This window comes from Heptranchias perlo, unplaced genomic scaffold (genome assembly GCF_035084215.1).
Source record: "Heptranchias perlo isolate sHepPer1 unplaced genomic scaffold, sHepPer1.hap1 HAP1_SCAFFOLD_614, whole genome shotgun sequence".
In the NCBI taxonomy this organism is placed as follows: Eukaryota; Metazoa; Chordata; class Chondrichthyes; order Hexanchiformes; family Hexanchidae; genus Heptranchias; species Heptranchias perlo.
In genome coordinates, this window is record NW_027139638.1 from 81,700 (window position 1) to 109,438 (window position 27,739).

A 27,739-nucleotide genomic window follows, 5' to 3' on the forward strand; every position below is an offset into this window, starting at 1 on the left:
CAGTGCTCACTCGGTACCGGCCCTCCGACGGTGCAGCGCTCCCTCAGTACTGACCCTCCGACGGTGCAGTGCTCACTCGGTACTGACCCTCCGACAGTGCAGCGCTCCCTCGGTACCGGCCCTCCGACAGTGCAGCGCTCCCTCAGTACTGACCCTCCGACAGTGCAGCGCTCCCTCAGTACTGACCCTCCGACAGTGCAGCGCTCCCTCAGTACTGACCCTCCGACAGTGCAGCGCTCCCTCGGTACTGACCCTCCGACAGTGCAGCGCTCCCTCAGTACTGACCCTCCGACAGTGCAGCGCTCCCTCAGTACTGACCCTCCGACAGTGCAGCGCTCCCTCGGTACTGACCCTCCGACAGTGCAGCGCTCCCTCGGTACTGCATGGCAGTGTGAGCTGTGATTATGGGCTCAAGTCTTTCGAGTGAAACTTGAACCCATGACCTCCTGAGTCGGTGGTGAGAGTGCGGACAGTGAGTCCTGACTGACACGGGAGAGTGTTCCTGAGCCTTTTCTCTTCTTTTGATAACAACTGTGAAGCACAACAATGATCCAGAAATATTCTGAGAATAGACACAGGAGAGGGTTCTGTGAGCAACCATTGATTTATTACAATCTCTGCACATCAAACAACGATCAAAATATCAAAATCACATGATCTGGTGAGCAGGTAATATCCCAATCAAAAGAAAGAAACAGGGAGATAGAAAATGATCAAAGACAGCCCATGTGGAGGAGGGGCCCGAGGAGAGGAATTGGACTAGATCTTCTCTTTAACGGAGTCACTTAAAAATATTATATTATCTGTAAAGAGAAAAAAATGACAATTGGTTAAGTCGGGTAATTTGACGAATAGCAGGACAATTTATTACTGATTCATCTTTGGGTCTTTTCTAAACTTGTCGCCTTCAATCATTTCACATCTTCGACCCCCCCTTGTGGGCAGGTCCCACCTCCCCAACCTTCAGGGGGTGTCTATCATTGCCTGGGTAATGAAAGAGGAAATCTTTAAACTGCAGCTCTCGCCTATGCTGGCGGGGGGGCGCGGGGGGGGAGAGAGAAGGGGGCGCGGGGGGGGAGAGAAGGGGGCGCGGGGGGGGGAGAGAGAAGGGGGCGCGGGGGGGGGAGAGAGAAGGGGGCGCGGGGGGGGGGGGGGAGAGAGAAGGGGGCGCGGGGGGGGGGGGGGAGAGAGAAGGGGGCGCGGGGGGGGGGGGGAGAGAGAAGGGGGCGCGGGGGGGGGGGAGAGAGAAGGGGGCGCGGGGGGGGGGGGGGGGGAGAGAAGGGGGCGCGGGGGGGGGGGGGGGGAGAGAAGGGGGCGCGGGGGGGGGGGGGTGAGAAGGGGGCGCGGGGGGGGGGGGGAGAAGGGGGCGCGGGGGGGGGGGGGGGAAGAGAGAAGGGGGCGCGGGGGGGGGGGGAGAGAGAAGGGGGCGCGGGGGGGGGGGGAGAGAGAAGGGGGCGCGGGGGGGGGGGGAGAGAGAAGGGGGCGCGGGGGAGGGGGGAGAGAGAAGGGGGCGCGGGGGAGGGGGGAGAGAGAAGGGGGCGCGGGGGAGGGGGGAGAGAGAAGGGGGCGCGGGGGGGGGGGGGAGAGAGAAGGGGGCGCGGGGGGGGGGGGGGGGGGGGGAGAGAGAAGGGGGTGCGGGGGGGGGGAGAGAGAAGGGGGCGCGGGGGGGGGGGGGAGAGAGAAGGGGGCGCGGGGGGGGGGGAGAGAGAAGGGGGCGCGGGGGGGGGGGAGAGAGAAGGGGGCGCGGGGGGGGGAAGAGAGAAGGGGGCGCGGGGGGGGGGGGAGAGAGAAGGGGGCGCGGGGGGGGGGGGAGAGAGAAGGGGGCGCGGGGGGGGGGAGAGAGAAGGGGGCGCGGGGGGGGGGGGGGAGAGAGAAGGGGGCGCGGGGGGGGGGGGGGGGAGAGAGAAGGGCGGGGGGGGGGGGGGGGGGGAGAGAGAAGGGGGCGCGGGGGGGGGGGGGGGGGAGAGAGAAGGGGGCGCGGGGGGGGGGGGGGGGGGAGAGAGAAGGGGGCGCGGGGGAGGGGGGAGAGAGAAGGGGGCGCGGGGGAGGGGGGAGAGAGAAGGGGGCGCGGGGGAGGGGGGAGAGAGAAGGGGGCGCGGGGGGGGGGGGAGAGAGAAGGGGGCGCGGGGGTGGGGGGGAGAGAGAAGGGGGCGCGGGGGGGGAGAGAGAAGGGGGCGCGGGGGGGGAGAGAGAGAGAAGGGGGCGCGGGGGGGGGGGAGAGAGAAGGGGGAGGGGGGAGAGAGAAGGGGGAAGGGGGCGCGGGGGGGGGGTGAGAGAGAAGGGGGCGCGGGGGGGGGGGGGGGAGAGAGAAGGGGGCGCGGGGGGGGGGGGGGAGAGAGAAGGAGGGGCGGGGGGGGGGGGGAGAGAGAAGGAGGGGCGGGGGAGAGAAGGAGAGAGAAGGAGGGGCGGGGGAGAGAAGGAGGGGCGGGGGAGAGAAGGAGGGGCGGGGGAGAGAAGGAGGGGCGGGGGAGAGAAGGAGGGGCGGGGGAGAGAAGGAGGGGCGGGGGAGAGAAGGAGGGGCGGGGGAGAGAAGGAGGGGCGGGGGAGAGAAGGAGGGGCGGGGGAGAGAAGGAGGGGCGGGGGAGAGAAGGAGGGGCGGGGGAGAGAAGGAGGGGCGGGGGAGAGAAGGAGGGGCGGGGGAGAGAAGGAGGGGCGGGGGAGAGAAGGAGGGGCGGGGGAGAGAAGGAGGGGCGGGGGAGAGAAGGAGGGGCGGGGGAGAGAAGGAGGGGCGGGGGAGAGAAGGAGGGGCGGGGGAGAGAAGGAGGGGCGGGGGAGAGAAGGAGGGGCGGGGGAGAGAAGGAGGGGCGGGGGAGAGAAGGAGGGGCGGGGGAGAGAAGGAGGGGCGGGGGAGAGAAGGAGGGGCGGGGGAGAGAAGGAGGGGCGGGGGAGAGAAGGAGGGGCGGGGGAGAGAAGGAGGGGCGGGGGAGAGAAGGAGGGGCGGGGGAGAGAAGGAGGGGCGGGGGAGAGAAGGAGGGGCGGGGGAGAGAAGGAGGGGCGGGGGAGAGAAGGAGGGGCGGGGGAGAGAAGGAGGGGCGGGGGAGAGAAGGAGGGGCGGGGGAGAGAAGGAGGGGCGGGGGAGAGAAGGGGGGGCGGGGGAGAGAAGGAGGGGCGGGGGAGAGAAGGAGGGGCGGGGGAGAGAAGGAGGGGCGGGGGAGAGAAGGAGGGGCGGGGGAGAGAAGGAGGGGCGGGGGAGAGAAGGAGGGGCGGGGGAGAGAAGGAGGGGCGGGGGAGAGAAGGAGGGGCGGGGGAGAGAAGGAGGGGCGGGGGAGAGAAGGAGGGGCGGGGGAGAGAAGGAGGGGCGGGGGAGAGAAGGAGGGGCGGGGGAGAGAAGGAGGGGCGGGGGAGAGAAGGAGGGGCGGGGGAGAGAAGGAGGGGCGGGGGAGAGAAGGAGGGGCGGGGGAGAGAAGGAGGGGCGGGGGAGAGAAGAAGGGGCGGGGGAGAGAAGAAGGGGCGGGGGAGAGAAGAAGGGGCGGGGGAGAGAAGAAGGGGCGGGGGAGAGAAGAAGGGGCGGGGGAGAGAAGGAGGGGCGGGGGAGAGAAGGAGGGGCGGGGGAGAGAAGGAGGGGCGGGGGAGAGAAGGAGGGGCGGGGGGCGGGGGAGAGAAGGAGGGGCGGGGGGCGGGGGAGAGAAGGAGGGGCGGGGGGCGGGGGAGAGAAGGAGGCGCGGGGGGCGGGGGAGAGAAGGAGGCGCGGGGGGCGGGGGAGAGAAGGAGGCGCGGGGGGCGGGGGAGAGAAGGAGGCGCGGGGGGCGGGGGAGAGAAGGAGGCGCGGGGGGCGGGGGAGAGAAGGAGGCGCGGGGGGGGGAGGGTCGGGGATACGAGGCGCGGGGGGGGGAGGGGCGGGGAGACGAGGCGCGGGGGGGGGAGGGGCGGGGAGACGAGGCGCGGGGGGGGGGAGGGGCGGGGAGACGAGGCGCGGGGGGGGGGAGGGGCGGGGAGACGAGGCGCGGGGGGGGGGAGGGGCGGGGAGACGAGGCGCGGGGGGGGGGAGGGGCGGGGAGACGAGGCGCGGGGGGGAGGGGCGGGGAGACGAGGCGCGGGGGGGAGGGGCGGGGAGACGAGGCGCGGGGGGGAGGGGCGGGGAGACGAGGCGCGAGGGGGGAGGGGCGGGGAGACGAGGCGCGGGGGGGAGGGGCGGGGAGACGACGCGCGGGGGGGAGGGGCGGGGAGACGACGCGCGGGGGGGAGGGGCGGGGAGACGAGGCGCGGGGGGGGAGGGGCGGGGAGACGAGGCGCGGGGGGGGAGGGGCGGGGAGACGAGGCGCGGGGGGGAGGGGCGGGAAACGAGGCGCGGGGGTGAGGGGCGGGGAGACGAGGCGCACCATGTGGGATCTTCAGGATGTTTCATGTGACCTGGAGGGCAGGGCCACGTGTCCAGTTGTTCGAGCTCAAGTTGAGGGTTTCTGAGCTTGAGGGGCGGCTGGAGTCCCTGCAGAGCATGAGGGAGGCTGAAGGTTTCCTGGATCGTCCGTTCCAGGAGGTGGTCACCCCACAGTCACAGAGTTCAGGATAGCAAGTGGGGCCATCGGAAAGTGCAGGAAGAGGCAGGCAGTGCAGGAATCTTCCAGGTGTGTGGCATTGAATACCAGTGACGGAGTGCTGTCGTGAACATGGCATCGTGGGACAGAGGACTGCACGGGGGGCACAGTGAAGTGTAGAGATGCAGTCGGCATCGGGGATTCGATAATCAGGGGGACAGACAGGGAGTTTCTGTCACCGTCGAGGTGAGTCCCACATGGTGTGTTACCTCCCTGGTACCAGGGTAAAGGACATCACGGAGAGGGTGCAGAACATTCTGTGAGGGGGAGGGGAACAGCCAGAAGTCGTGGTCCACGAGGGAACCAACGACATTGGAAGGAAGAGGGTCGAGGTCCTGCGGTCAGAGTTTCAGGAGCGAGGGAGGAGATTAAAAAGCAGGAGCTCAAAGGTAGTGATCTCTGGATTACTCCCAGTGTCACGGGATAGTGAGTACAGGAATAGGAAGATCAGGCAGGTTAATGCTGGAGAGATGGTGCAGGAGGGAGGGTTTCAGATTCCTGGGGCATTGGGACCAGTTCTGGGGCAAGAGGGATCTGTTCAAGATGGACGGGTTGCACCTCAACAGGGCCGGGACCAATATCCTCGCGGGGAGGTTCACTAGTCTAATGGGGGAGGGTTTAAACTAATTTGGCAGGGGTATGGGCACCAGGATGTAGCATTGGAAAGGAGAAACAAGGGGCACAAAAGACTGGGAGAGACGGACAGCAATACAGCAAGAAATAGTACAGTGGGATCAGACTAGGAGAATCATCCAAACTTATGGCACAGAATGAGGCCATTTGGCCCATCGTGTCCGTGCCACCCAAGAAAGAGCCACCCAGCCTAATCCCACTTTCCCACACTTGGTCCGTAGCCCTGCAGGTTACAGCACTTCAGGTGCACATCCAGGTACTTTTTAAATGAGTTGAGGGTTTCTGCCTCTCCCACCCTCTCAGGCAGTGAGTTCCAGACCCCCACCACCCTCTGGGTGAAAAAAATTCTCAACTCCCCGCTAATCCTTCTACCAATTACTTTAAATCTATGCCCCTGTTTATTGACCTCTCTGCTAAGGGAAATAGGTCCTTCCTATCCACTCTGTCTGGGGCCCCTCATAATTTTATACACCTCAATTAAATCTCCCCTCAGCCTCCTCTGTTCCAAAGAAAACAACCCCAGCCTATCCAATCTTTCCTCATAGCTAAAATTCTCCAGACCTGGCAACATCCTCGTAAATCTCCTCTGTATCCTCTCTAGTCCAATCACATCCTTCCTGTAATGTGGTGACCAGAACTGTAAGAGAGAATACGAGAAGATCTAAGACTGGTTTACAGTGCATGTGTGTAAACACACGAAGTGTGGTAAATAAGGTTGGTGAACTGTAGGCACAAATAGCCACATGGGAAAATGATGTCATGGCGATAACGGAGACCTGGCTCAATAAGTCAGGATTGGATACTAAATATTCCTGGGTACAAGGTGTTCAGGAAAGAGAGGGAAGGAAAGAAAGGAGGTGGGTGGCAGTATTGATTAAGGAGAATATTGCAGTGCTGGAGAGAGAGGATGTCCTGGAGGGGTCAAGGACAGAATTTATTTGGTTGGAGTTAAGAAACAATAGAGGTGCCATTACACTACTGGGTGAATCCTATAGGCCACCAACTAGTGGGAAGGAGATAGAGGAGCAAATTTGCAGGGAAATTGCAGAGAGGTGCAAGAACTATAGTGTTGTGATAATGGGGGACTTCAACTATCCTAATATAGACTGGGAAAGTAATAGTGTAAAGGGCAGAGAGGGGGAGGAATTTCTGAAGTGTGTTCAGGAGAACTTTCTTGTTCAGTATGTTTCCAACCCAACGAGGAAGGAGGCATTGCTGGATCTGGTTCTGGGGAATGAGGTGGGTCAAGTGGAGCAAGTGTCAGTGGGGGGGGATCATTTAGGGAACAGTGATCATAATATGATAAGGTTTAGAATAGTTATGGAAAAGAACAAGGAGCAATCTAGAGAAAAAATACTCAATTGGAGGAGGGCCAGTTTCAGTGGGATGAGAACGGATCTGGCCCGGGTAAACTGGAATCAAAGATTGGCAGGCAAAACTGTGATCAAACAATAGGCAGCCTTTAAAGAGGAGATGGTTCGGGTACAGTCTAGGTACATTCCCACGAGAGGGAAAGGTAGGGCAACTAAAGCCAGAGCTCCCTGGGTGATGAAAGAGATAGAGAGTAAGATGAAGCAGAAAAAGGGGACATATGACAAATGTCAGGTTGATAATACAAGTGAGAACCAGGCTGAATATAGAAAGTTCAGAGGGGCAAAGAGAGAGTATGGGAATAGACTGGCAGCCAACACAAAAGGGAATCCAAAAGTCTTCAATAGGCATATAAATAGTAAACGGGTAGTAAGAGGTGGGAGGGAACGATTAGGGACCAAAAAGGAGATCTACTCATGGAGGCAGAGGGCATGGCTGAGGTACTAAATGAGTACTTTGCATCTGTCTTTACCAAGGAAGAAGATGCTGCCAGAGTCACAGTAAGAGGAGGTAGTTGAGACACTGGATGGGCTAAAATTGATAGAGGAGGTACTAGAAAGGCTAGTTGTAATTAAAGTAGATAAATCACCCGGTCCGGATGGGATGCATCCCAGGTTGCTGAGGGAAGTAAGGGTGGAAATTGCGGAGGTTCTGGCCATAATCTTCCAAACATCCTTAGATACGGGGGTGGTGCCAGTGGACTGGAGAATTGCAAATGTTACACTCCTGTTCAAAAAAGGGTGTAAGGATAAACCCAGCAACTACAGGCCAGTCAGTTTAACCTCAGTGGTGGGGAAACTTTTAGAAACGATAATCCAGGACAGAATTAACAGTCACTTGGACAAGTGTGGATTAATTAAGGAAAGCCAGCACGGATTTGTTAAAGGCAAATCGTCTTTAACTAACTCAATTAAGTTTTTTGATGAGGTAACAGAGAGGGTCGATGAGGGCAATGTGGTTGATGTGGTGTATATGGACTTTCAAAAGTCGTTTGATAAAATGCTGCTTAATGGACTTGTCAGCAAAGTTGAAGCCCATGGAATAAAGGGGGCAGTGGCAGGGATACAAAATTGGCTAAGTGACAGGAAACAGAGAGTTGTGGTGAACGGTTGTTTTTCGGACTGGAGGGAGGTGTACAGTGGTGTTCCCCAGGGGTCGGTGCTGGGACCACTGCTTTTCTTGATACATATTAATGACTTGGGTGTACAGGGCATAATTTCAAAATTTGCAGATGCAAAGCTTGGAAGTGTAGTAAGCAGTGAGGAGGGTAGTGATAGACTAATGCAGTGATAGACTTCAAGAGGATATGGACAGGCTGGTGGAATGGGCGGACACATGGCAGATGAAATTTAACGCAGAGAAGTGGGAAGTAATACATTTTGGCAGGAAGAACGAGGAGAGGCAATATAAACTAAATGTACAATTCTAAAGGGGGTACAGGAACAGAAAGATCTGGTGGTATATGTACACAAATCATTGAAGGTGGCAGGGCAGGTTGAGAAAGTGGTTAAAAAAGCATACAGGATCCTGGGCTTTATAAATAGAGGCATCGAGTACAAAAGCAAGGAAGTCATGATGAACCTTTATAAAACACTGGTTCGGCCACAACTGGAGTATTGTGTCCAGTTCTGGGCACCGCATTTTAGGAAAGATGTGAAGGCCTTAGAGAGGGTGCAGAAGAGATTTACTAGAATGATTCCAGGGATGAGGGACTTCAGTTACATGGATAGACTGGAGAAGCTGGGCTTGTTCTCCTTGGAACAGAGACGGTTGCGAGGAGATTTGATCGAGGTATTCAAAATCATGAAGGGTCCAGACAGAGTAGATAGAGAGAAACTGCTCCCATTGGTGGAAGGGTCAAGGACCAGAGGACATAGATTTAAGGTGATTGGCAAAAGAACCAAAGGTGACATGAGGAAAATCTTTTTTACTCAGTGAGTGGTTAGGATCTGGAATGCACTGCCTGAGGGGGTGGTGGAGGCAGATTCAATCATGGCCTTCAAAAGGGAACTGGATAAGTACTTGAAGGGGAAAAATTTGCAGGGCTACGGGGAAAGGGCGGGGGAGTGGGACTAGCTGGATTGCTCTTACAAAGAGCCAGCACAGGCTCGATGGGCCAAATGGCCTCCTTCCATGCTGTAACCATGCAATGATTCTGTAACCGTTCTATGATTCTATGTGTCCTGGATAACCAGGGTGTACAGGAAGTGTCTCCAGCTGCTCGAGCTCGCGGTCAGGGTTTCAGGGTTTGAGGAGTCGCTGCAGAGCGTACGGGAGGTTGAGAATTTCCTGGATCACACGGTCCAGGAGGTGGTCACCCCACAGCCACAGAGAGCTGAGGAGGGCAGTGAGTGGGTTGGAAGAGGCAGGAATCTTCCCAGAGTGTGGGTGGCCATTCGGCAGGGTAGGGAGTGCAGGAATCTTCCCAGAGTGTGGGTGGCCATTCGGCAGGGTAGGAAGAGGCAGGGTAGGGATGCAAAGAGGCTCCAATGTGATTTAGACAAGTTGGGTGAGTGGGCAAGAACATGGCAGATGCAGTAGAACATGGATAAATGTGAGGTTATCCACTTTGGTTGTAAAAACACAAAGACAGATTATTATCTGAATGGTGATCGATTGGGAAAAGGGGAGGTGCAACGAGACCTGGGTGTCCTTGTACACCAGTCGCTGAAAGTGAGCATTCAGGTGCAGCAAGCAGTTCGGAAGGCGAATGGTATGTTGACCTTCATTGCAAGAGGATTTGAGTACAGGAGCAGGGATGTCTTACTGCAGTTATACAGGGCCTTGGTGAGACCACACCTGGAGTATTGTGTGCAGTTTTGGTCTCCTTATCTGAGGAAGGATGTCCTTGCCATGGAGGGAGTGCAACGAAGGTTTACCAGACTGATTCCTGGGATGGCAGGACTGACGTATGAGGAGAAATTGGGTCGACTCGGCCGATATTCACTGGAGTTTAGAAGAATGAGAGGTGATCTCATCGAAACATATAAAATTCTAACAGGACTAGACAGACTAGATGTAGGGAGGATGTTCCCAATGTCTGGGGAGTCCAGAACCAGGGGTCACAGTCTCAGGATACGGGGTATGCCATTTAGAACCGAGATGAGGAGAAATTTCTTCACTCAGAGGGTGGTGAACCTGTGGAATTCTCTACCACAGAAGGCAGTGGAGGCCAAGTCATTAGATGTATTCAAGAAGGAGATAGATATATTTCTTAATGCTAAAGGGATCAAGGGATATGGGGAAAAAGCGGGAACAGGGTACTGAGTTAGACGATCAGCCATGATCATTTTGAATGGCGGAGCAGGCCCGAGGGCCGAATGGCCTACTCTTGCTCCTATTTTCTATGTTTCTATGAGTGCAGGAATCTTCCCAGAGTGTGGGTGGCCATTCGGCAGAGTAGGGAGTGCAGGAATCTTCCCAGAGTGTGGGTGGCCATTCGGCAGAGTAGGGAGTGCAGGAATCTTTCCAGAGTGTGGGTGGCCATTCGGCAGGGTAGGGAGTGCAGGAATCTTTCCAGAGTGTGGGTGGCCATTCGGCAGGGTAGGGAGTGCAGGAATCTTTCCAGAGTGTGGGTGGCCATTCGGCAGGGTAGGGAGTGCAGGAATCTTTCCAGAGTGTGGCACTCACTAACAGGTTTTCTGTACTGAATGGATGGGTGTTCAGTGTGAGTGACGGTAACTTGTGGCAGCGCAGTCCAGAGTGAACCCACTGCATCGTGGGACAGAGGACTGCACGGGGGGCACAGTGAAGTGTAGAGATGCAGTCGGCATCGGGGATTCGATAATCAGGGGGACAGACAGGGAGTTTCTGTAACCGTCGAGGTGAGTCCCACATGGTGTGTTACCTCCCTGGTACCAGGGTAAAGGACATCACGGAGAGGGTGCAGAACATTCTGTGAGGGGGAGGGGAACAGCCAGAAGTCGTGGTCCACGAGGGAACCAATGACATTGGAAGGAAGAGGGTCGAGGTCCTGCGGTCAGAGTTTCAGGAGCGAGGGAGGAGATTAAAAAGCAGGAGCTCAAAGGTAGTGATCTCTGGATTACTCCCAGTGTCACGGGATAGTGAGTACAGGAATAGGAAGATCAGGCAGGTTAATGCTGGAGAGATGGTGCAGGAGGGAGGGTTTCAGATTCCTGGGGCATTGGGACCAGTTCTGGGGGAGGTGGGATCTGTTCAAGATGGAATGTTGCACCTCAACAGGGCCGGGACCAATGTCCTCGCGGGGAGGTTCACTCGTGCTGTGGGGGAGGGTTTAAACTAATTTGGCAGGGGGACGGGAACCAGTATGAAGCATCAAAGAGGAGAAACCAAGGTGCACAGAGGACTGGGAGAGTCGAACAACAATAGAATAAAGAATAGTTCAGGAACAGGAGGGACCAGACAGAGGAGAAATGTGAGGCAGTCTAAGATCGGTTTCGAGTGCGTATGCGTAAATGCATGGTTGCAGGCACAAGTCGCCACATGGAATATGATATAGTACGTAAGAACATAAGAAATAGGAGCAGGAGTAGGCCATTCGGCCCCTCGAACCTGTTCCACCATTCAATTAGGTCACGGCTGATCTTTGACCTCAACTCCACTTTCCCGCCCGATCCCCATATCCCTTGATTCCCCTCGAGTCCAGGAATCTGTCGATCTCAGCCTTGAATATATTCAATGACTCAGCATCCACAGCCCTCTGGGGTAGAGAATTCCAATGATTCACATCCCTCAGGGAAGACATTTTTCATCATTTTGGTCCTAAATGGCCAACCCCTTATCCCTGGTTCTAGACTCTCCAGCGAGGGGAAACAGCCTCTCAGCCTCTACCCTGTCATGCCCTCTAAGAATTTTACATGTTTCATTGAGATCACCTCTCATTCTTCTAAACTCCAGAGAGTATAGACCCATTCTACTCAATCTCTCCTCATAGGACAACCCTCTCATCCCAGGAATCAATCTAGTGAACCTTCATTGCACCGCCTCTAAGGCAAGTATATCCTTCCTTAGATAAGGAGACCAAAACTGTACACAGTACTCCAGGTGAGGTCTCACCAAAGCCCTGTACAATTGTAGTAAGACTTCCTTACTCTTGTACTCCAACCCCCTGCAATAAAGGCCAACATACCATTTGCTTTCCTAATTGCTTGCTGTACCTGCAGGTTAACTTCCTGTGTTTCTCGTACAAGGACACCCAAATCCCTCTGAACACCAACAATTCTTAGTCTCTCACCTTTTAAAAAATATCCTGTTTTTCTATTCTTCCTACCAAAGTGAATAACCTCACATTTCCCCACATTATACTCCATCTGCCACCTTCTTGCCCACTCACTTAACCTGTCTATATCCCTTTGCAGACTCTGTGTCCTCCTCACAGCTTACTCTCCACCTAGCTTTGTATCATCAGCAAACTTGGATACATTACACTCGATCCCTTCATCAAGTCATTAATATAGATTGTAAATAGCTGAGGCCCAAGCACTGATCCTTGCGGCACCCGACTAGTTACAACCTGCCAACCTGAGAATGACCCGTTTATCCCTACTCTCTGTTTTCTGTCCGTTAACCAATCCTCTCTCCATGCTAATATATTATCCCCAACCCCATGAGCCCTTATCTTGTGTAACAACCTTTCCTGTGGCACCTTATCGAATGCCTTTTGATAATCCAAATATACCATATCCACTGATTCCCCTTTATCTACCCTGCTAGATACATCCTCAAAAAACTCTCATAGATTTGTCAAACACGATTTCCCTTTCATAAAACTATGTTGACTCTGCCTAATCATATTATGATTTTCTAAGTGCCCTGTTACCACTTCCTTAATAATGGATTCCAGCATTTTCCTGACGACTGATGTCAGGCTAACTGGCCTGTAGTTCCCTGTTTTCTCTCTCCCTCCTTTCTTGAATAGCGGGGTTACATTTGCTACCTTCCAATCCACTGGGACCGTTCTAGAATCTAGGGAATTTTGGAAGATCACAATCAATGCATCCACTATCTCTGCACCCACCTCTTTTAGAACCCTTGGATGTAGGCCATCAGGTCCAGGGGATTTATCGGCTTTTAGTCCCATTAATTTCTCCAGTATCTTTTCTTTACTAATATTAATTACTTTAAGTTCCTCACTCTCATTAGACCCTTGGTTCCCCACTATTTCTGGAATGCTTTTTGTGTCTTCTACTGTGAAGACAGATACAAAATATTTGTTTAACGTCTCTGCCATTTCCTGATTCCCCGTTATAATTTCTCCTGTCTATGATGGACCCACGTTTACTTTCACTACTCCTTTTCCACTTTGCCTACCTTTTCTAAAAGGCAAGTACTCTGGAATATTTCGTTCCCAACCTTGGTCACCCTGCAACCACATCTCTGTAATGGCGACGAGATTAAACCCATTTATCTCTATTTGTGCCATTAATTCAGCTCTCTTGTTACGAGAATGCTCCATGCATTCAGATACAGCGCCTTTAATTTTAAACTTTTACTATTTTTCCCTGATGTGATCTTAGTCAGTAATGCCCTGTTACCTTTGTTAAACTCTCTGTCCCTTCCTGACACACTCTGCTTGTTTTTACCTTTGACTACAGCCTTGACTTTTCCCTTCAGAACATAAGAAATAGGAGCAGGAGTAGGCCACATGGCCCCTTGTGCCTGCTCCACCATTCAATCAGATCAAGGCTGATCTTCGACCTCAACTCCACTTTCCTGCCCGATCCCCATTTCCCTTGATTCGACTTATAAATTTACCTTTACCTGAACCCCCCGCCCCCTTTTTCAGTTTAAAGCCCTATCAATCGCCCATGTTATTTGATTCGCCGGGACACTGGTCCCAGCCTGGTTTCAGTGGAGCCCCACCCAATGGAACAGCTCCCTCTTTCCCCAGTACTGGTGCCAGTGCCCCATGAATCGAAACCCCTGTCTCCCCCACACACCACTCTCTGAGCTACGCATTTAACTCTCTGATTTGCACGTGGCTCAGGTAGTAATCCAGAGATTATTACCTTTGAGGTTCTGCTTATTAATTTAGACCTGAGCTCCTCAAACTCCCTCAGCAGATCCTCATTCCTAGTTCTACCTATGTTGTTGGTTCCTACATGGACCATGACAACTGGATCCTCCCCCTCACGCTCCAAGTTCTTCTCCAGCCACGAGGAGATGTCCTCAATCTTGGAACCGGGTAGCCTTCAGGACTCCCAGTCATGGCTGCAGAGAACATTATCCCTCTGACTACCACATTCCTTTTAACTCCCCCCATTGAATGGCCTCCTGTACCACGGTGCCGTGGTCAGTTTGCCCATCCTCCCTGCAGTCTTTGATCTCATCCACACAGATAGCAAGTACCTCGTACCTGTTGGACAAGGTCAAAGGCTGAGGCTCCTCCACCACTAGATCCTGGGTCCTCATACCTGATTAGGGTTAGAACAGTCACACCCTCCTGTCCCTGACCACAGACCAAATCTGAACTACTACCCAACCTAAGGGGTGTGACTGTTATAGTGGCAATAAAGGAGACCAGGCTCAAACAAGGGGAGGAATGGGAACTTAATATACCTGGCTACAGAGTATTCAGGAACGATAGGAAAGAAAAAACAAAGAGGGGGGGCGGCAGTATTGATCAAATAAAGTATTACAGCACTGGAAGGGGATGATGTATCTGAGGGTCAAAGACAGAATCTGTTTGGTTAGAATTAAGGAACAATAGAGGATCTATTACACTACTGGATGTAAACTATAGACCACCAAATAGTGGGAAGGAGATAGAGGGGCAAATTTGCAGGCAAATTACAGAAAGATGCAAGAACTATAGAGTAGTGATAATGGGGGACTTCAATTATCCCAATATAGACTGGGACAGTAACAGTGTAAAGGGTAAAGAGGGGGAGGAATTCCTGAAATGTGTACAAGAGAACTTTCTTGATCAGTGTGTTTCCAGCCCAACGAGGAAGGAAGCAGTGCCGGATCTAGTTCTGGGGAATGAAGTGGGGCAGGTGGAGCATGTTTCAGTGGGGGAGCATTTGGGGAACAGTGATCATAATATCATTAAGTTTAGAACAGTTCTGGAAAAGGACGAGGAACAATCAAATGTGAAAATACTTAATTGGAGGAGGGCTCATTTCAGAGAGTTAAAAAAGGATCTTGCCCTGGTGGATTGGAATCAAAAATTGGTCAGCAAAATAGTAATTGATCAATGGGAGGCCTTCAAGGAGGAGTTGGTTCGGGTACAGAGTAGACACATTCCTACGAGGGGGAAAGGAAGGGCATTCAAAGCTAGAGCTCCCTGGATGACTAAAGATATAGAGATTAAAATGAAACAGAAAAAGGAGGCTTATGATAAATGTAAGGTTCATAATACAGTAGAGAACCAGGCTGAATACAGAAAGTACAGAGGAGATCTAAAAAGGGAATGAGAGGCAAAGGGAGAGTATGAGAATAGATTAGCAGCTAACATAAAAGGGAACCCAAAAGCCTTTTATAAACATATAAATAATAAAAGGGTCGTCAAAGGAAGGGTGGGACCGATTAGGGACTAAAAAAGAGATCTTCTTGTGGAGGCAGAGGGCATGGCTGAGGCACTAAATGAATACTTTGCATCGGTCTTCACCGGAGAAGAGGATGCTGTCATTGGAGCAGTAAAGGAGGAGGTAGTAGTGATATTGGATAGGATAAAAATAGAGAAAGAGGAGGCACTTAAAAGATTGGCAGAACTCAAAGCAGAAAAGTCACCCGGTCTGGATGGGATGATCCTGGGTTACTGAGGGAAGTAAAGGGTGGAAATTGCGGAGGCTCTGGCCACATCATCCTTAGATATGGGGGCGGTGCCGGAGGACTGGAGGATTGCAAATGTTACACCCTTGTTCAAAAAAGGGGAGAGGGATAAACCCGACAATTACAAGCCAGTTAGCCGAATGTTGGTGGTGGGGAAACTTTTAGAGGCAATAATCCGGGACAAAATAGTAACAGACTTCAGGAGGACATAAACAGACTGGTGAAATGGCAGATGAAATTTAATGCAGTTTAACGTGCAGAGTTATGCATTTTGGTGGGAAGAACGAGGAGAGGCAATATAAACTAAATGGTACAATTTGAAAGGGGGTGCAGGAACAGAGAGACCTGGGGGTATATGTACACAAATCTTTGAAGGTGGCAGGGCAGGTTGAGAAAGCGGTTTAAAAAAGCATGAGGAGAATTTTTTTACACAGCAAGTTATGATGATCTGGAATGTGCTGCCTGAAAGGGCGGTGGAAATGGATTCAATAGTAACTTTCAAAAGGGAATTGGATAAATACTTGAAGGGGAAAAGATTGCAGGGCTCTGGGGAAAGGGCAGGGGAGTGGGGCTAACTGGATAGAACTTTCAAAGGGCAGCACAGGCTCGATGGGCCGAATAAAATTATTCAACAAATCCGTGCTGACTTTCATTTATTAACCCACATATTTCCAAGTGACAATTAATTTTGTCCCAGATTATTGTCTCTAAATGTTTCCCCACCACCAACGTTAGGCTGACTGGCCTGTAATTACTGGATTTATCCCTCTCCCATTTTTTGAAATTAATTTGAATGAAATTATACCCTCTGTACCCAAGTCCAGGTCATTAATATAGATCAAGAGGAGCAGTGGTCCTAATACTGACCCCTGGGGAACACCACTGTATACTCCCCTCCAGTCTGAAAAACAACCGTTCACCACTACTCTCTGCTGACCTCAGCCATGCCCTCTGCCTCCACAAGAAGATGGCATCAGATTGAAAGAATACAAGAAGGTCTAAGATAGCTTTAGATGTGTGTAAACACACGAAGCGTGGTAAATAAGGTTGGTGAACTGCAGGCACAAATAGCCACATGGGAAAATGATGTCATGGCGATAACGGAGACCTGGCTCAATAAGGCAGGATTGGATACTAAATATTCCTGGGTACAAGGTGTTCAGGAAAGAGAGGGAAGGAAAGAAAGGAGGGGGGTGGCAGTATTGATTAAGGAGAATATTGCAGTGCTGGAGAGAGAGGATGTCCTGGAGGGGTCAAGGACAGAATCTATTTCGTTAGTTAAGAAACAATAGAGGTGCCATTACACTACTGGGTGAATCCTATAGGCCACCGACTAGTGGGAAGGAGATAGAGGAGCAAATTTGCAGGGAAATTACAGAGAGGTGCAAGAACTATAGTGTTGTGATAATGGGGGACTTCAACTATCCTAATATAGACTGGGAAAGTAATAGTGTAAAGGGCAGAGAGGGGGAGGAATTTCTGAAGTGTGTTCAGGAGAACTTTCTGGATCAGTATGTTTCCAACCCAACGAGGAAGGAGGCATTGCTGGATCTGGTTCTGGGGAATGAGGTGGGTCAAGTGGAGCAAGTGTCAGTGGGGGGGGGGATCATTTAGGGAACAGTGATCATAATATGATAAGGTTTAGAATAGTTATGGAAAAGAACAAGGAGCAATCTAGAGTAAAAATACTCAATTGGAGGAGGGCCAGTTTCAGTGGGATGAGAACGGATCTGGCCCGGGTAAACTGGAATCAAAGATTGGCAGGCAAAACTGTGATCAAACAATAGGCAGCCTTTAAAGAGGAGATGGTTCGGGTACAGTCTAGGTACATTCCCACGAGAGGGAAAGGTAGGGTAACTAAAGCCAGAGCTCCCTGGGTGATGAAAGAGATAGAGAGTAAGATGAAGCAGAAAAAGGGGACATATGACAAATGTCAGGTTGATAATACAAGTGAGAACCAGGCTGAATATGGAAAGTTCAGAGGGGCAAAGAGAGAGTATGGGAATAGACTGGCAGCCAACACAAAAGGGAATCCAAAAGTCTTCAATAGGCATATAAATAGTAAACGGGTAGTAAGAGGTGGGAGGGAACGATTAGGGACCAAAAAGGAGATCTACTCATGGAGGCAGAGGGCATGGCTGAGGTACGAAATGAGTACTTTGCATCTGTCTTTACCAAGGAAGAAGATGCTGCCAGAGTCACAGTAAGAGGAGGTAGTTGAGACACTGGATGGGCTAAAAATTGATAAAGAGGAGGTACTAGAAAGTCTAGTTGTACTTAAAGTAGATAAGTCACCCGGTCCGGATGGGATGCATCCTAGGTTGCTGAGGGAAGTAAGGGTGGAAATTGTGGAGGTACTGGCCATAATCTTAGATACGGGGATGGTGCCAGTGGACTGGAGAATTGTAAATGTTACACCCTTGTTCAAAAAAAGGGTGTAAGGATAAACCCAGCAACTACAGGCCAGTCAGTTTAACCTCGGTGGTGGGGAAACTTTTAGAAACGATAATCCAGGACAGAATTAACAGTCACTTGGACAAGTGTGGATTAATTAAGGAAAGCCAGCACGGATTTGTTAAAGGCAAATCGTCTTTAACTAACTCAATTAAGTTTTTTGATGAGGTAACAGAGAGGGTCGATGAGGGCAATGTGGTTGATGTGGTGTATATGGACTTTCAAAAGTCGTTTGATAAAATGCTGCTTAATGGACTTGTCAGCAAAGTTGAAGCTCATGGAATAAAAGGGGCAGTGGCAGCATGGATACAAAATTGGCGAAGTGACAGGAAACAGAGAGTAGTGGTGAACGGTTGTTTTTCAGACAGGAGGGAGGTGTACAGTGGTGTTCCCCAGGGGTCGGTGCTGGGACCACTGCTTTTTTTGATATTTATTAATGACTTGGACCTGGGTGTACAGGGCACAATTTCAAAATGACACGAAACTTGGAAGTGTAGTAAACAGTGAGGAGAATAGTGATAGACTTCAAGAGGATATCGACAGGCTGGTGGAATGGGCGGACATTTTGGCAGGAATTTAATGCAGAGAAGTGCAAAGTGATACATTTTGGCAGGAAGAACGAGGAGAGGTAATATAAACTAAAGGGTACAATTCTAAAAGGGGTACAGGAACAGAGAGATCTGGGGGTATGTGTGCACAAATCATTGAAGGTGGCAGGGCAGGTTGAGAAAGCGGTTAAAAAAGCATACGGGATCCTGGGCTTTATAAATAGAGGCATAGAGTACAAAAGCAAGGAAGTCATGATGAACCTTTATAAAACACTGGTTTGGCCACAGCTGGAGGATTGTGTCCAGTTCTGGGCACCGCACTTCAGGAAAGACGTGAAGACCTTAGAGAGGGTGCAGAAGAGATTTACTAGAGTGATTCCAGGGATGAGGGACTTTAGTTACGTGGATAGACTGGAGAAGCTGGGCTTGTTCTCCTTGGAGCAGAGAAGATTAAAGGGAGATTTGATAGAGGTGTTTAAAATCATAAAGGATTTAGATAAAGTGAATTAAGAGAAACTGTTTCCATTGGCAGAAGGGTCAAGAACCAGAAGACATAGATTTAAGGTGATTGGCAAAAGAACCAAAGGTGACATGAGGAAAAACTTTTTTACACAGCAAGTGGTTAGGATCTGGAATGCACTGCCCGAGGGGGTGGTGGAGGCAGATTCAATCATGGCCTTCAAAAGGGAACTGGATAAGTACTTGAAGGGAAAAAATTTGCAGGGCTACGGGGAAAGGGCGGGGGAGTGGGACTAGCTGGATTGCTCTTACAAAGAGCCAGCACAGGCTCGATGGGCCAAATGGCCTCCTTCTGTGCTGTAACCTTTCTATGATTCTATCTGCTTTTTGGTCCATAATCGGCCCCACCTTTCCTTTGACTACTCCTTTACTTTTCATATGTTTATAAAAGACTTTAGTGTTCCTTCTTATGTTCCCTGCTAATCTTTTCTCATTCACTCTCTTTGCCCCTCAGTTCTCCTCTGAACTCTCTTGTTCTGCTCTATTTGACTGATTAAAGGTCAGGTATCCAGGCAGGACCCACCTGCCACCACGGTCGTTGCCTGTCTTCGAACGTTGCTCTTGTCCGTGTATTCACCATAGTCCAGTTTGCCCTCCACGTAAATCCGAGCCCTGCTCAGCAAAAGAGTAAGAGAAATAAATCAGACAGAAGCATCACGGAACTGCTGAGCACAGGGATGGTTCCCAAAGGATCCCGTTCTCGTCAGCAGAATCCCGAGCACATCCACAGCAGAGATGACAGACAGTGTCTGCGACGACCCACTGGGTCTGTAACGGTGAGAGAGTGTCTGCGACGACCCAATGGGTCTGCAACTGAGAGACAGTGTCTGCGACGACCCACTGGGTCTGTAACGGTGAGAGAGTGTCTGCGACGACCCACTGGGTCTGTAACTGAGAGACAGTGTCTGCGACGACCCACTGGGTCTGTAACTGAGAGACAGTGTCTGCGACGACCCACTGGGTCTGTAACTGAGAGACAGTGTCTGCCCCCGCCCACTGGGTCTGCAACTGAGAGACAGTGTCTGCCCCTACCCACTGGGTCTGTAACCGAGAGACAATGTCTCCCCCAACCCACTGGGTCTGTAACGGTGAGAGAGTGTCTGCGACGACCCACTGGGTCTGTAACTGAGAGACAGTGTCTGCCCCTACCCACTGGGTCTGTAACGGTGAGAGAGTGTCTGCGACGACCCACTGGGTCTGTAACTGAGAGACAGTGTCTGCCCCTACCCACTGGGTCTGTAACGGTGAGAGAGTGTCTGCGACGACCCACTGGGTCTGTAACTGAGAGACAGATAGTGTCTGCGACGACCCACTGGGTCTGTAACGGAGAGACAGACAGTGTCTGCGACTACCCACTGGGTCTGTAACGGAGAGACAGTGTCTGCGACTACCCACTGGGTCTGTAACTGAGAGAGACAGTGTCTGCGACGACCCACTGGGTCTGTAACTGAGAGAGACAGTGTCTGCGACTACCCACTGGGTCTGGAACTGAGAGACAGAGTCTGCGACTACCCACTGGGTCTGTAACTGAGAGACAGTGTCTGCCCCTACCCACTGGATCTGTAACGGTGAGAGAGACAGTGTCTGCCCCTACCCACTGGGTCTGTAACATTCAGGGAGACAGTGTCTGCCCCCGCCCACTGGGTCTGTAACTGAGAGACAGTGTCTGCCCCTACCCACTGGGTCTGTAACCGAGAGACAGTGTCTGCCCCCACCCACTGGGTCTGTAACCGAGAGACAGTGTCTGCCCCCGCCCACTGGGTCTGTAACCGAGAGACAGTGTCTGCCCCCGCCCACTGGGTCTGTAACCGAGAAACAGTGTCTGCCCCTACCCACTGGGTCTGTAACCGAGAGACTGTATCTGCCCCTATGCACTGGGTCTGTAACTGTGACAGAGACAGTGTCTGCCCCTACCCACTGGGTCTGTAACTGAGAGACAGTGTCTGCCCCTACCCACTGGGTCTGTAACTGAGAGACAGTGTCTGCCCCTACCCACTGGGTCTGCAACTGAGAGACAGTGTCTGCGACGACCCACTGGGTCTGTAACTGAGAGACAGTGTCTGCCCCAACCCACTGGGTCTGTAACGGTGAGAGAGTGTCTGCGACGACCCACTGGGTCTGCAACTGAGAAACAGTGTCTGCCCCTACCCACTGGGTCTGTAACGGTGAGAGAGTGTCTGCGACTACCCACTGAGTCTGTAACTGAGAGAGACAGTGTCTGCGACGACCCACTGGGTCTGTAACCGAGAGACAGATAGTGTCTGCGACGACCCACTGGGTCTGTAACGGAGAGACAGACAGTGTCTGCGACGAACCACTGGGTCTGTAACGGAGAGACAGTGTCTGCGACTACCCACTGGGTCTGTAACTGAGAGACAGACAGTGTCTGCGACTACCCACTGGGTCTGCAACTGAGAGAGACAGTGTCTGCGACTACCCACTGGGTCTGCAACTGAGAGAGACAGTGTCTGCGACTACCCACTGGGTCTGTAACTGAGAGAGACAGTGTCTGCAACTACGCACTGGGTCTGTAACAGAGACACAGAATGTGTCTGCGACTAGCCACTGGGTCTGCAACTGAGAGACAGTGTCTGCGACTACCCACTGGGTCTGTAACTGAGAGAGACAGTGTCTGCGACTACCCACTGGGTCTGTAACTGAGAGACAGAAAGTGTCTGCGACTAGCCACTGGGTCTGTAACTGAGAGACAGTGTCTGCGACTACCCACTGGGTCTGTAACTGAGAGACAGAGTCTGCGACTACCCACTGGGTCTGTAACTGAGAGACAGTGTCTGCCCCTACCCACTGGGTCTGTAATGGTGAGAGAGACAGTGTCTCCCCTACCCACTGGATCTGTAACAGAGAGACAGTGTCTGCCCCTACCCACTGGGTCTGTAACTGTGAGAGAGACAGTGTCTGCCCCTACGCACTGGGTCTGTAATTGTGAGAGAGACAGTGTCTCCCCTACCCACTGGATCTGTAACAGAGAGACAGTGTCTGCCCCTACCCACTGGGTCTGTAACTGTGAGAGAGACAGTGTCTGCCCCTACGCACTGGGTCTGTAACTGTGAGAGAGACAGTGTATGCCAATACCCACTGGGTCTGTAACGGTGAGAGGGACAGTGTATGCCCCTACCCACAGGGTCTGTAACGTTGAGGGAGACAATGTCTGCCCCCGCCCACTGGGTCTGTAACTGAGAGACAGTGTCTGCCCCTACCCACTGGGTCTGTAACCGAGAGACAGTGTCTGCCCCCGCCCACTGGGTCTGTAACCGAGAGACAGTGTCTGCCCCCGCCCACTGGGTCTGTAACCGAGAGACAGTGTCTGCCCCTACCCACTGGGTCTGTAACAGAGAGACAGTGTCTGCCCCTACCCACTGGGTCTGCAACCGAGAGACTGTATCTGCCCCTATGCACTGGGTCTGTAACTGTGACAGAGACAGTGTCTGCCCCTACCCACTGGGTCTGTAACTGAGAGACAGTGTCTGCCCCTACCCACTGGGTCTGCAACAGAGAGACAGTGTCTGCCCCTACCCACTGGGTCTGTAACTGAGAGACAGTGTCTGCCCCTACCCACTGGGTCTGTAACTGAGAGACAATGTCTGCCCCCGCCCACTGGGTCTGTAACTGAGAGACAGTGTCTGCCCCTACCCACTGGGTCTGTAACAGAGAGACAGTGTCTGCCCCCGCCCACTGGGTCTGTAACAGAGAGACAATGTCTGCCCCTACCCACTGGGTCTGTAACTGAGAGACAGGGTCTGCCCCTACCCACTGGGTCTGTAACTGAGACAGACAATGTCTGCCCCCGCACACTGGGTCTGTAACCGAGAGACAATGTCTGCCCCCGCCCACTGGGTCTGTAACTGAGAGACAGTGTCTGCTCCTACCCACTGGGTCTGTAACCGAGAGACAATGTCTGCCCCCGCCCACTGGGTCTGTAACTGAGAGACAGTGTCTGCCCCCGCCCACTGGGTCTGTAACTGAGAGACAGTGTCTGCCCCTACCCACTGGGTCTGTAACAGAGAGACAGTGTCTGCCCCAACCCACTGGGTCTGTAACGGTGAGAGAGTGTCTGCGACGACCCACTGGGTCTGTAACTGAGAGACAGTGTCTGCCCCTACCCACTGGGTCTGGAACTGAGAGAGACAGTGTCTGCGACGACCCACTGGGTCTGTAACTGAGAGACAGATAGTGTCTGCGACGACCCACTGGGTCTGTAACGGAGAGACAGACAGTGTCTGCGACTACCCACTGGGTCTGTAACGGAGAGACAGTGTCTGCGACTACCCACTGGGTCTGTAACTGAGAGAGACAGTGTCTGCGACTACCCACTGGGTCTGTAACTGAGAGAGACAGTGTCTGCGACTACCCACTGGGTCTGGAACTGAGAGACAGAGTCTGCGACTACCCACTGGGTCTGTAACTGAGAGACAGTGTCTGCCCCTACCCACTGGGTCTGTAATGGTGAGAGAGACAGTGTCTGCCCCTACCCACTGGATCTGTAACGGTGAGAGAGACAGTGTCTGCCCCTACCCACTGGGTCTGTAACGGTGAGAGAGACAGTGTATGCCCCTACCCACTGGGTCTGTAACGTTGAGGGAGACAGTGTCTGCCCCTACCCACTGGGTCTGTAACATTCAGGGAGACAGTGTCTGCCCCCGCCCACTGGGTCTGTAACTGAGAGACAGTGTCTGCCCCTACCCACTGGGTCTGTAACCGAGAGACAGTGTCTGCCCCCGCCCACTGGGTCTGTAACCGAGAGACAGTGTCTGCCCCCGCCCACTGGGTCTGTAACCGAGAGACAGTGTCTGCCCCCGCCCACTGGGTCTGTAACCGAGAGACAGTGTCTGCCCCTACCCACTGGGTCTGTAACCGAGAGACTGTATCTGCCCCTATGCACTGGGTCTGTAACTGTGACAGAGACAGTGTCTGCCCCTACCCACTGGGTCTGTAACTGAGAGACAGTGTCTGCCCCTACCCACTGGGTCTGCAACTGAGAGACAGTGTCTGCGACGACCCACTGGGTCTGTAACCGAGAGACAGTGTCTGCCCCCGCCCACTGGGTCTGTAACCGAGAGACAGTGTCTGCCCCCGCCCACTGGGTCTGTAACCGAGAAACAGTGTCTGCCCCTACCCACTGGGTCTGCAACCGAGAGACTGTATCTGCCCCTATGCACTGGGTCTGTAACTGTGACAGAGACAGTGTCTGCCCCTACCCACTGGGTCTGTAACTGAGAGACAGTGTCTGCCCCTACCCACTGGGTCTGCAACTGAGAGACAGTGTCTGCCCCTACCCACTGGGTCTGTAACTGAGAGACAGTGTCTGCCCCTACCCACTGGGTCTGCAACTGAGAGACAGTGTCTGCCCCAACCCACTGGGTCTGTAACGGTGAGAGAGTGTCTGCGACGACCCACTGGGTCTGTAACTGAGAGACAGATAGTGTCTGCGACGACCCACTGGGTCTGTAACGGAGAGACAGTGTCTGCGACTACCCACTGGGTCTGTAACTGAGAGACAGACAGTGTCTGCGACTACCCACTGGGTCTGTAACTGAGAGCGACAGTGTCTGCGACTACCCACTGGGTCTGTAACTGAGAGAGACAGTGTCTGCGACTACCCACTGGGTCTGTAACAGAGAGACAGAAAGTGTCTGCGACTAGCCACTGGGTCTGAAACTGAGAGACAGTGTCTGCGACTACCCACTGGGTCTGTAACTGAGAGACAGAGTCTGCGACTACCCACTGGGTCTGTAACTGAGAGAGACAGTGTCTGCGACTACCCACTGGGTCTGTAACTGAGAGACAGAAAGTGTCTGCGATTGGCCACTGGGTCTGTAACTGAGAGACAGTGTCTGCGACTACCCACTGGGTCTGTAACTGAGAGACAGAGTCTGCGACTACCCACTGGGTCTGTAACTGAGAGACAGTGTCTGCCCCTACCCACTGGGTCTGTAATGGTGAGAGAGACAGTGTCTCCCCTACCCACTGGATCTGTAACAGAGAGACAGTGTCTGCCCCTACCCACTGGGTCTGTAACTGTGAGAGAGACAGTGTCTGCCCCTACGCACTGGGTCTGTAACTGTGAGAGAGACAGTGTCTGCCCCTACCCACTGGGTCTGTAACTGAGAGACAGTGTCTGCCCCTACCCACTGGGTCTGTAACAGAGAGACAGTGTCTGCCCCTACCCACTGGGTCTGTAACCGAGAGACAGTGTCTGCCCCCGCCCACTGGGTCTGTAACCGAGAGACAGTGTCTGCCCCCGCCCACTGGGTCTGTAACCGAGAGACAGTGTCTGCCCCTACCCAATGGGTCTGTAACTGAGAGACAGTGTCTGCCCCTACCCACTGGGTCTGCAACAGAGAGACAGTGTCTGCCCCTACCCACTGGGTCTGTAACATTCAGGGAGACAGTGTCTGCCCCCGCCCACTGGGTCTGCAACTGAGAGACAGTGTCTGCCCCCGCCCACTGGGTCTGTAACTGAGAGACAGTGTCTGCCCCCGCCCACTGGGTCTGTAACAGAGAGACAGTGTCTGCCCCTACCCACTGGGTCTGTAACTGAGAGACAGTGTCTGCCCCTACCCACTGGGTCTGTAACTGAGAGACAGTGTCTGCCCCTACCCACTGGGTCTGTAATGGTGAGAGAGGCAGTGTCTGCTCCTACCCACTGGGTCTGTAACCGAGAGACAGTATCTGCCCCGATGCACTGGGTCTGTAACTGTGACAGAGACAGTGTCTGCCCCTACCCACTGGGTCTGTAACCGAGAGACAGTGTCTGCCCCTACCCACTGGGTCTGTAACGGTGAGAGAGACAGTGTCTGCCCCCGCCCACTGGGTCTGTAACTGAGAGACAGTGTCTGCCCCTACCCACTGGGTCTGTAACTATGAGAGAGACAGTGTCTGCCCCTACCCACTGGGTCTGTAACTGAGAGACAGTGTCTGCCCCTATCCACTGGGTCTGCAACCGAGAGACAGTATCTGCCCCTACCCACTGGGTCTGTAACTGAGAGACAGTGTCTGCGAGCACCCACTGGGTCTGTAACGGTGAGAGAGACAGTGTATGCTCCTACCCACTGGGTCTGTAACGTTGAGCGAGACAGTGTCTGCCCCTACCCACTGGGTCTGTAACTGAGAGACAGTGTCTGCCCCTACCCACTGGGTCTGGAACTGAGAGACAGTGTCTGCCCCTACCCACTGGGTCTGTAACTGAGAGACAGTGTCTGCCCCCGCCCACTGGGTCTGTAACTGAGAGACAGTGTCTGCCCCTACCCACTGGGTCTGTAACTGAGAGACAGTGTCTGCCCCTACCCACTGGGTCTGTAACTGAGAGACAGTGTCTGCCCCTACCCACTGGGTCTGTAACCGAGAGACAGTTTCTGCCCCCGCCCACTGGGTCTGTAACCGAGAGACAGTGTCTGCCCCTACCCACTGGGTCTGTAACCGAGAGACAATGTCTGCCCCTACCCACTGGGTCTGTAACAGAGAGACAGTGTCTGCCCCTATCCACTGGGTCTGCAACAGAGAGACAGTGTCTGCCCCTACCCACTGGGTCTGTAACGGTGAGAGAGACAGTGTCTGCCCCTACCCACTGGGTCTGTAACAGAGAGACAGTGTCTGCCCCCGCCCACTGGGTCTGTAACTGAGAGACAGTGTCTACCCCTACCCACTGGGTCTGTAACAGAGAGACAGTGTCTGCCCCTACCCACTGGGTCTGGAACTGAGAGACAGTGTCTGCCCCTACCCACTGGGTCTGTAACCGAGAGACTGTATCTGCCCCGATGCACTGGGTCTGTAACTGTGACAGAGACAGTGTCTGCCCCTACCCACTGGGTCTGTAACTGAGAGACAGTGTCTGCACCTACCCACTGGGTCTGTAACAGAGAGACAGTGTCTGCCCCCGCCCACTGGGTCTGTAACAGAGAGACAATGTCTGCCCCCGCCCACTGGGTCTGCAACAGAGAGACAGTGTCTGCGCCCGCCCACTGAGTCTGTAACAGAGAGACAATGTCTGCCCCCGCACACTGGGTCTGTAACCGAGAGACAATGTCTGCCCCCGCCCACTGGGTCTGTAACTGAGAGACAGTGTCTGCTCCTACCCACTGGGTCTGTAACCGAGAGACAATGTCTGCGCCCGCACACTGGGTCTGTAACTGAGAGACAATGTCTGCCCCCGCACACTGGGTCTGTAACCGAGAGACAATGTCTGCCCCCGCCCAGTGGGTCTGTAACTGAGAGACAGTGTCTGCTCCTACCCACTGGGTCTGTAACCGAGAGACAATGTCTGTCCCCGCCCACTGGGTTTGTAACCGAGAGACAGTGTCTGCCCCGCACACTGGGTCTGTAACTGAGAGACAGTGTCTGCCCCTACCCACTGGGTCTGAAACTGAGAGACAGAGTCTGCCCCCGCCCACTGGGTCTGTAACTGAGAGACAGTGTCTGCCTCTACCCACTGGGTCTGGAACTGAGAGACAGTGTCTGCCCCTACCCACTGGGTCTGTAACGGTGAGAGAGACAGTGTCTGCCCCTACCCACTGGGTCTGTAACAGAGAGACAGTGTCTGCCCCCGCCCACTGGGTCTGTAACTGAGAGACAGTGTCTACCCCTACCCACTGGGTCTGTAACAGAGAGACAGTGTCTGCCCCTACCCAGTGGGTCTGTAACAGAGAGACAGTGTCTGCCCCTACCCACTGGGTCTGTAACTGAGAGACAGTGTCTGCCCCTACCCACTGGGTCTGTAACTGAGAGACAGTGTCTGCCCCTACCCACTGGGTCTGTAACAGAGAGACAATGTCTGCCCCCGCCCACTGGGTCTGCAACAGAGAGACAGTGTCTGCCGCTACCCACTGGGTCTGTAACTGAGAGACAGTGTCTGCCCCTACCCACTGGGTCTGTAACTGAGACAGACAGTGTCTGCGCCCGCACACTGGG

General features: G+C 53.6%; 1 protein-coding gene across 2 annotated transcripts in view; it reads right to left on the reverse strand.

Moving 5' to 3' along the window:
- Window positions 1-585: 585 nt before the first annotated feature.
- The window catches only part of LOC137317341 (single-stranded DNA-binding protein, mitochondrial), a 45,525-nt gene continuing 18,371 nt past the window's right edge, over window positions 586-27,739 (reverse strand). Inside the window, exons 3-5 of one of the 2 annotated variants that reach the window (XM_067980754.1) lie at window positions 19,338-19,426; window positions 5,730-5,805; window positions 586-803 (exon numbers count right to left, since the gene is read on the reverse strand). In XM_067980754.1, the coding sequence (XP_067836855.1) occupies window positions 800-803; window positions 5,730-5,805; window positions 19,338-19,426 (169 nt within the window). In that variant the 3' untranslated portion in view covers window positions 586-799. The remainder of the gene's footprint in view (window positions 804-5,729; window positions 5,806-19,337; window positions 19,427-27,739) is intronic. The other variant, XM_067980755.1, reaches the window with a different exon arrangement.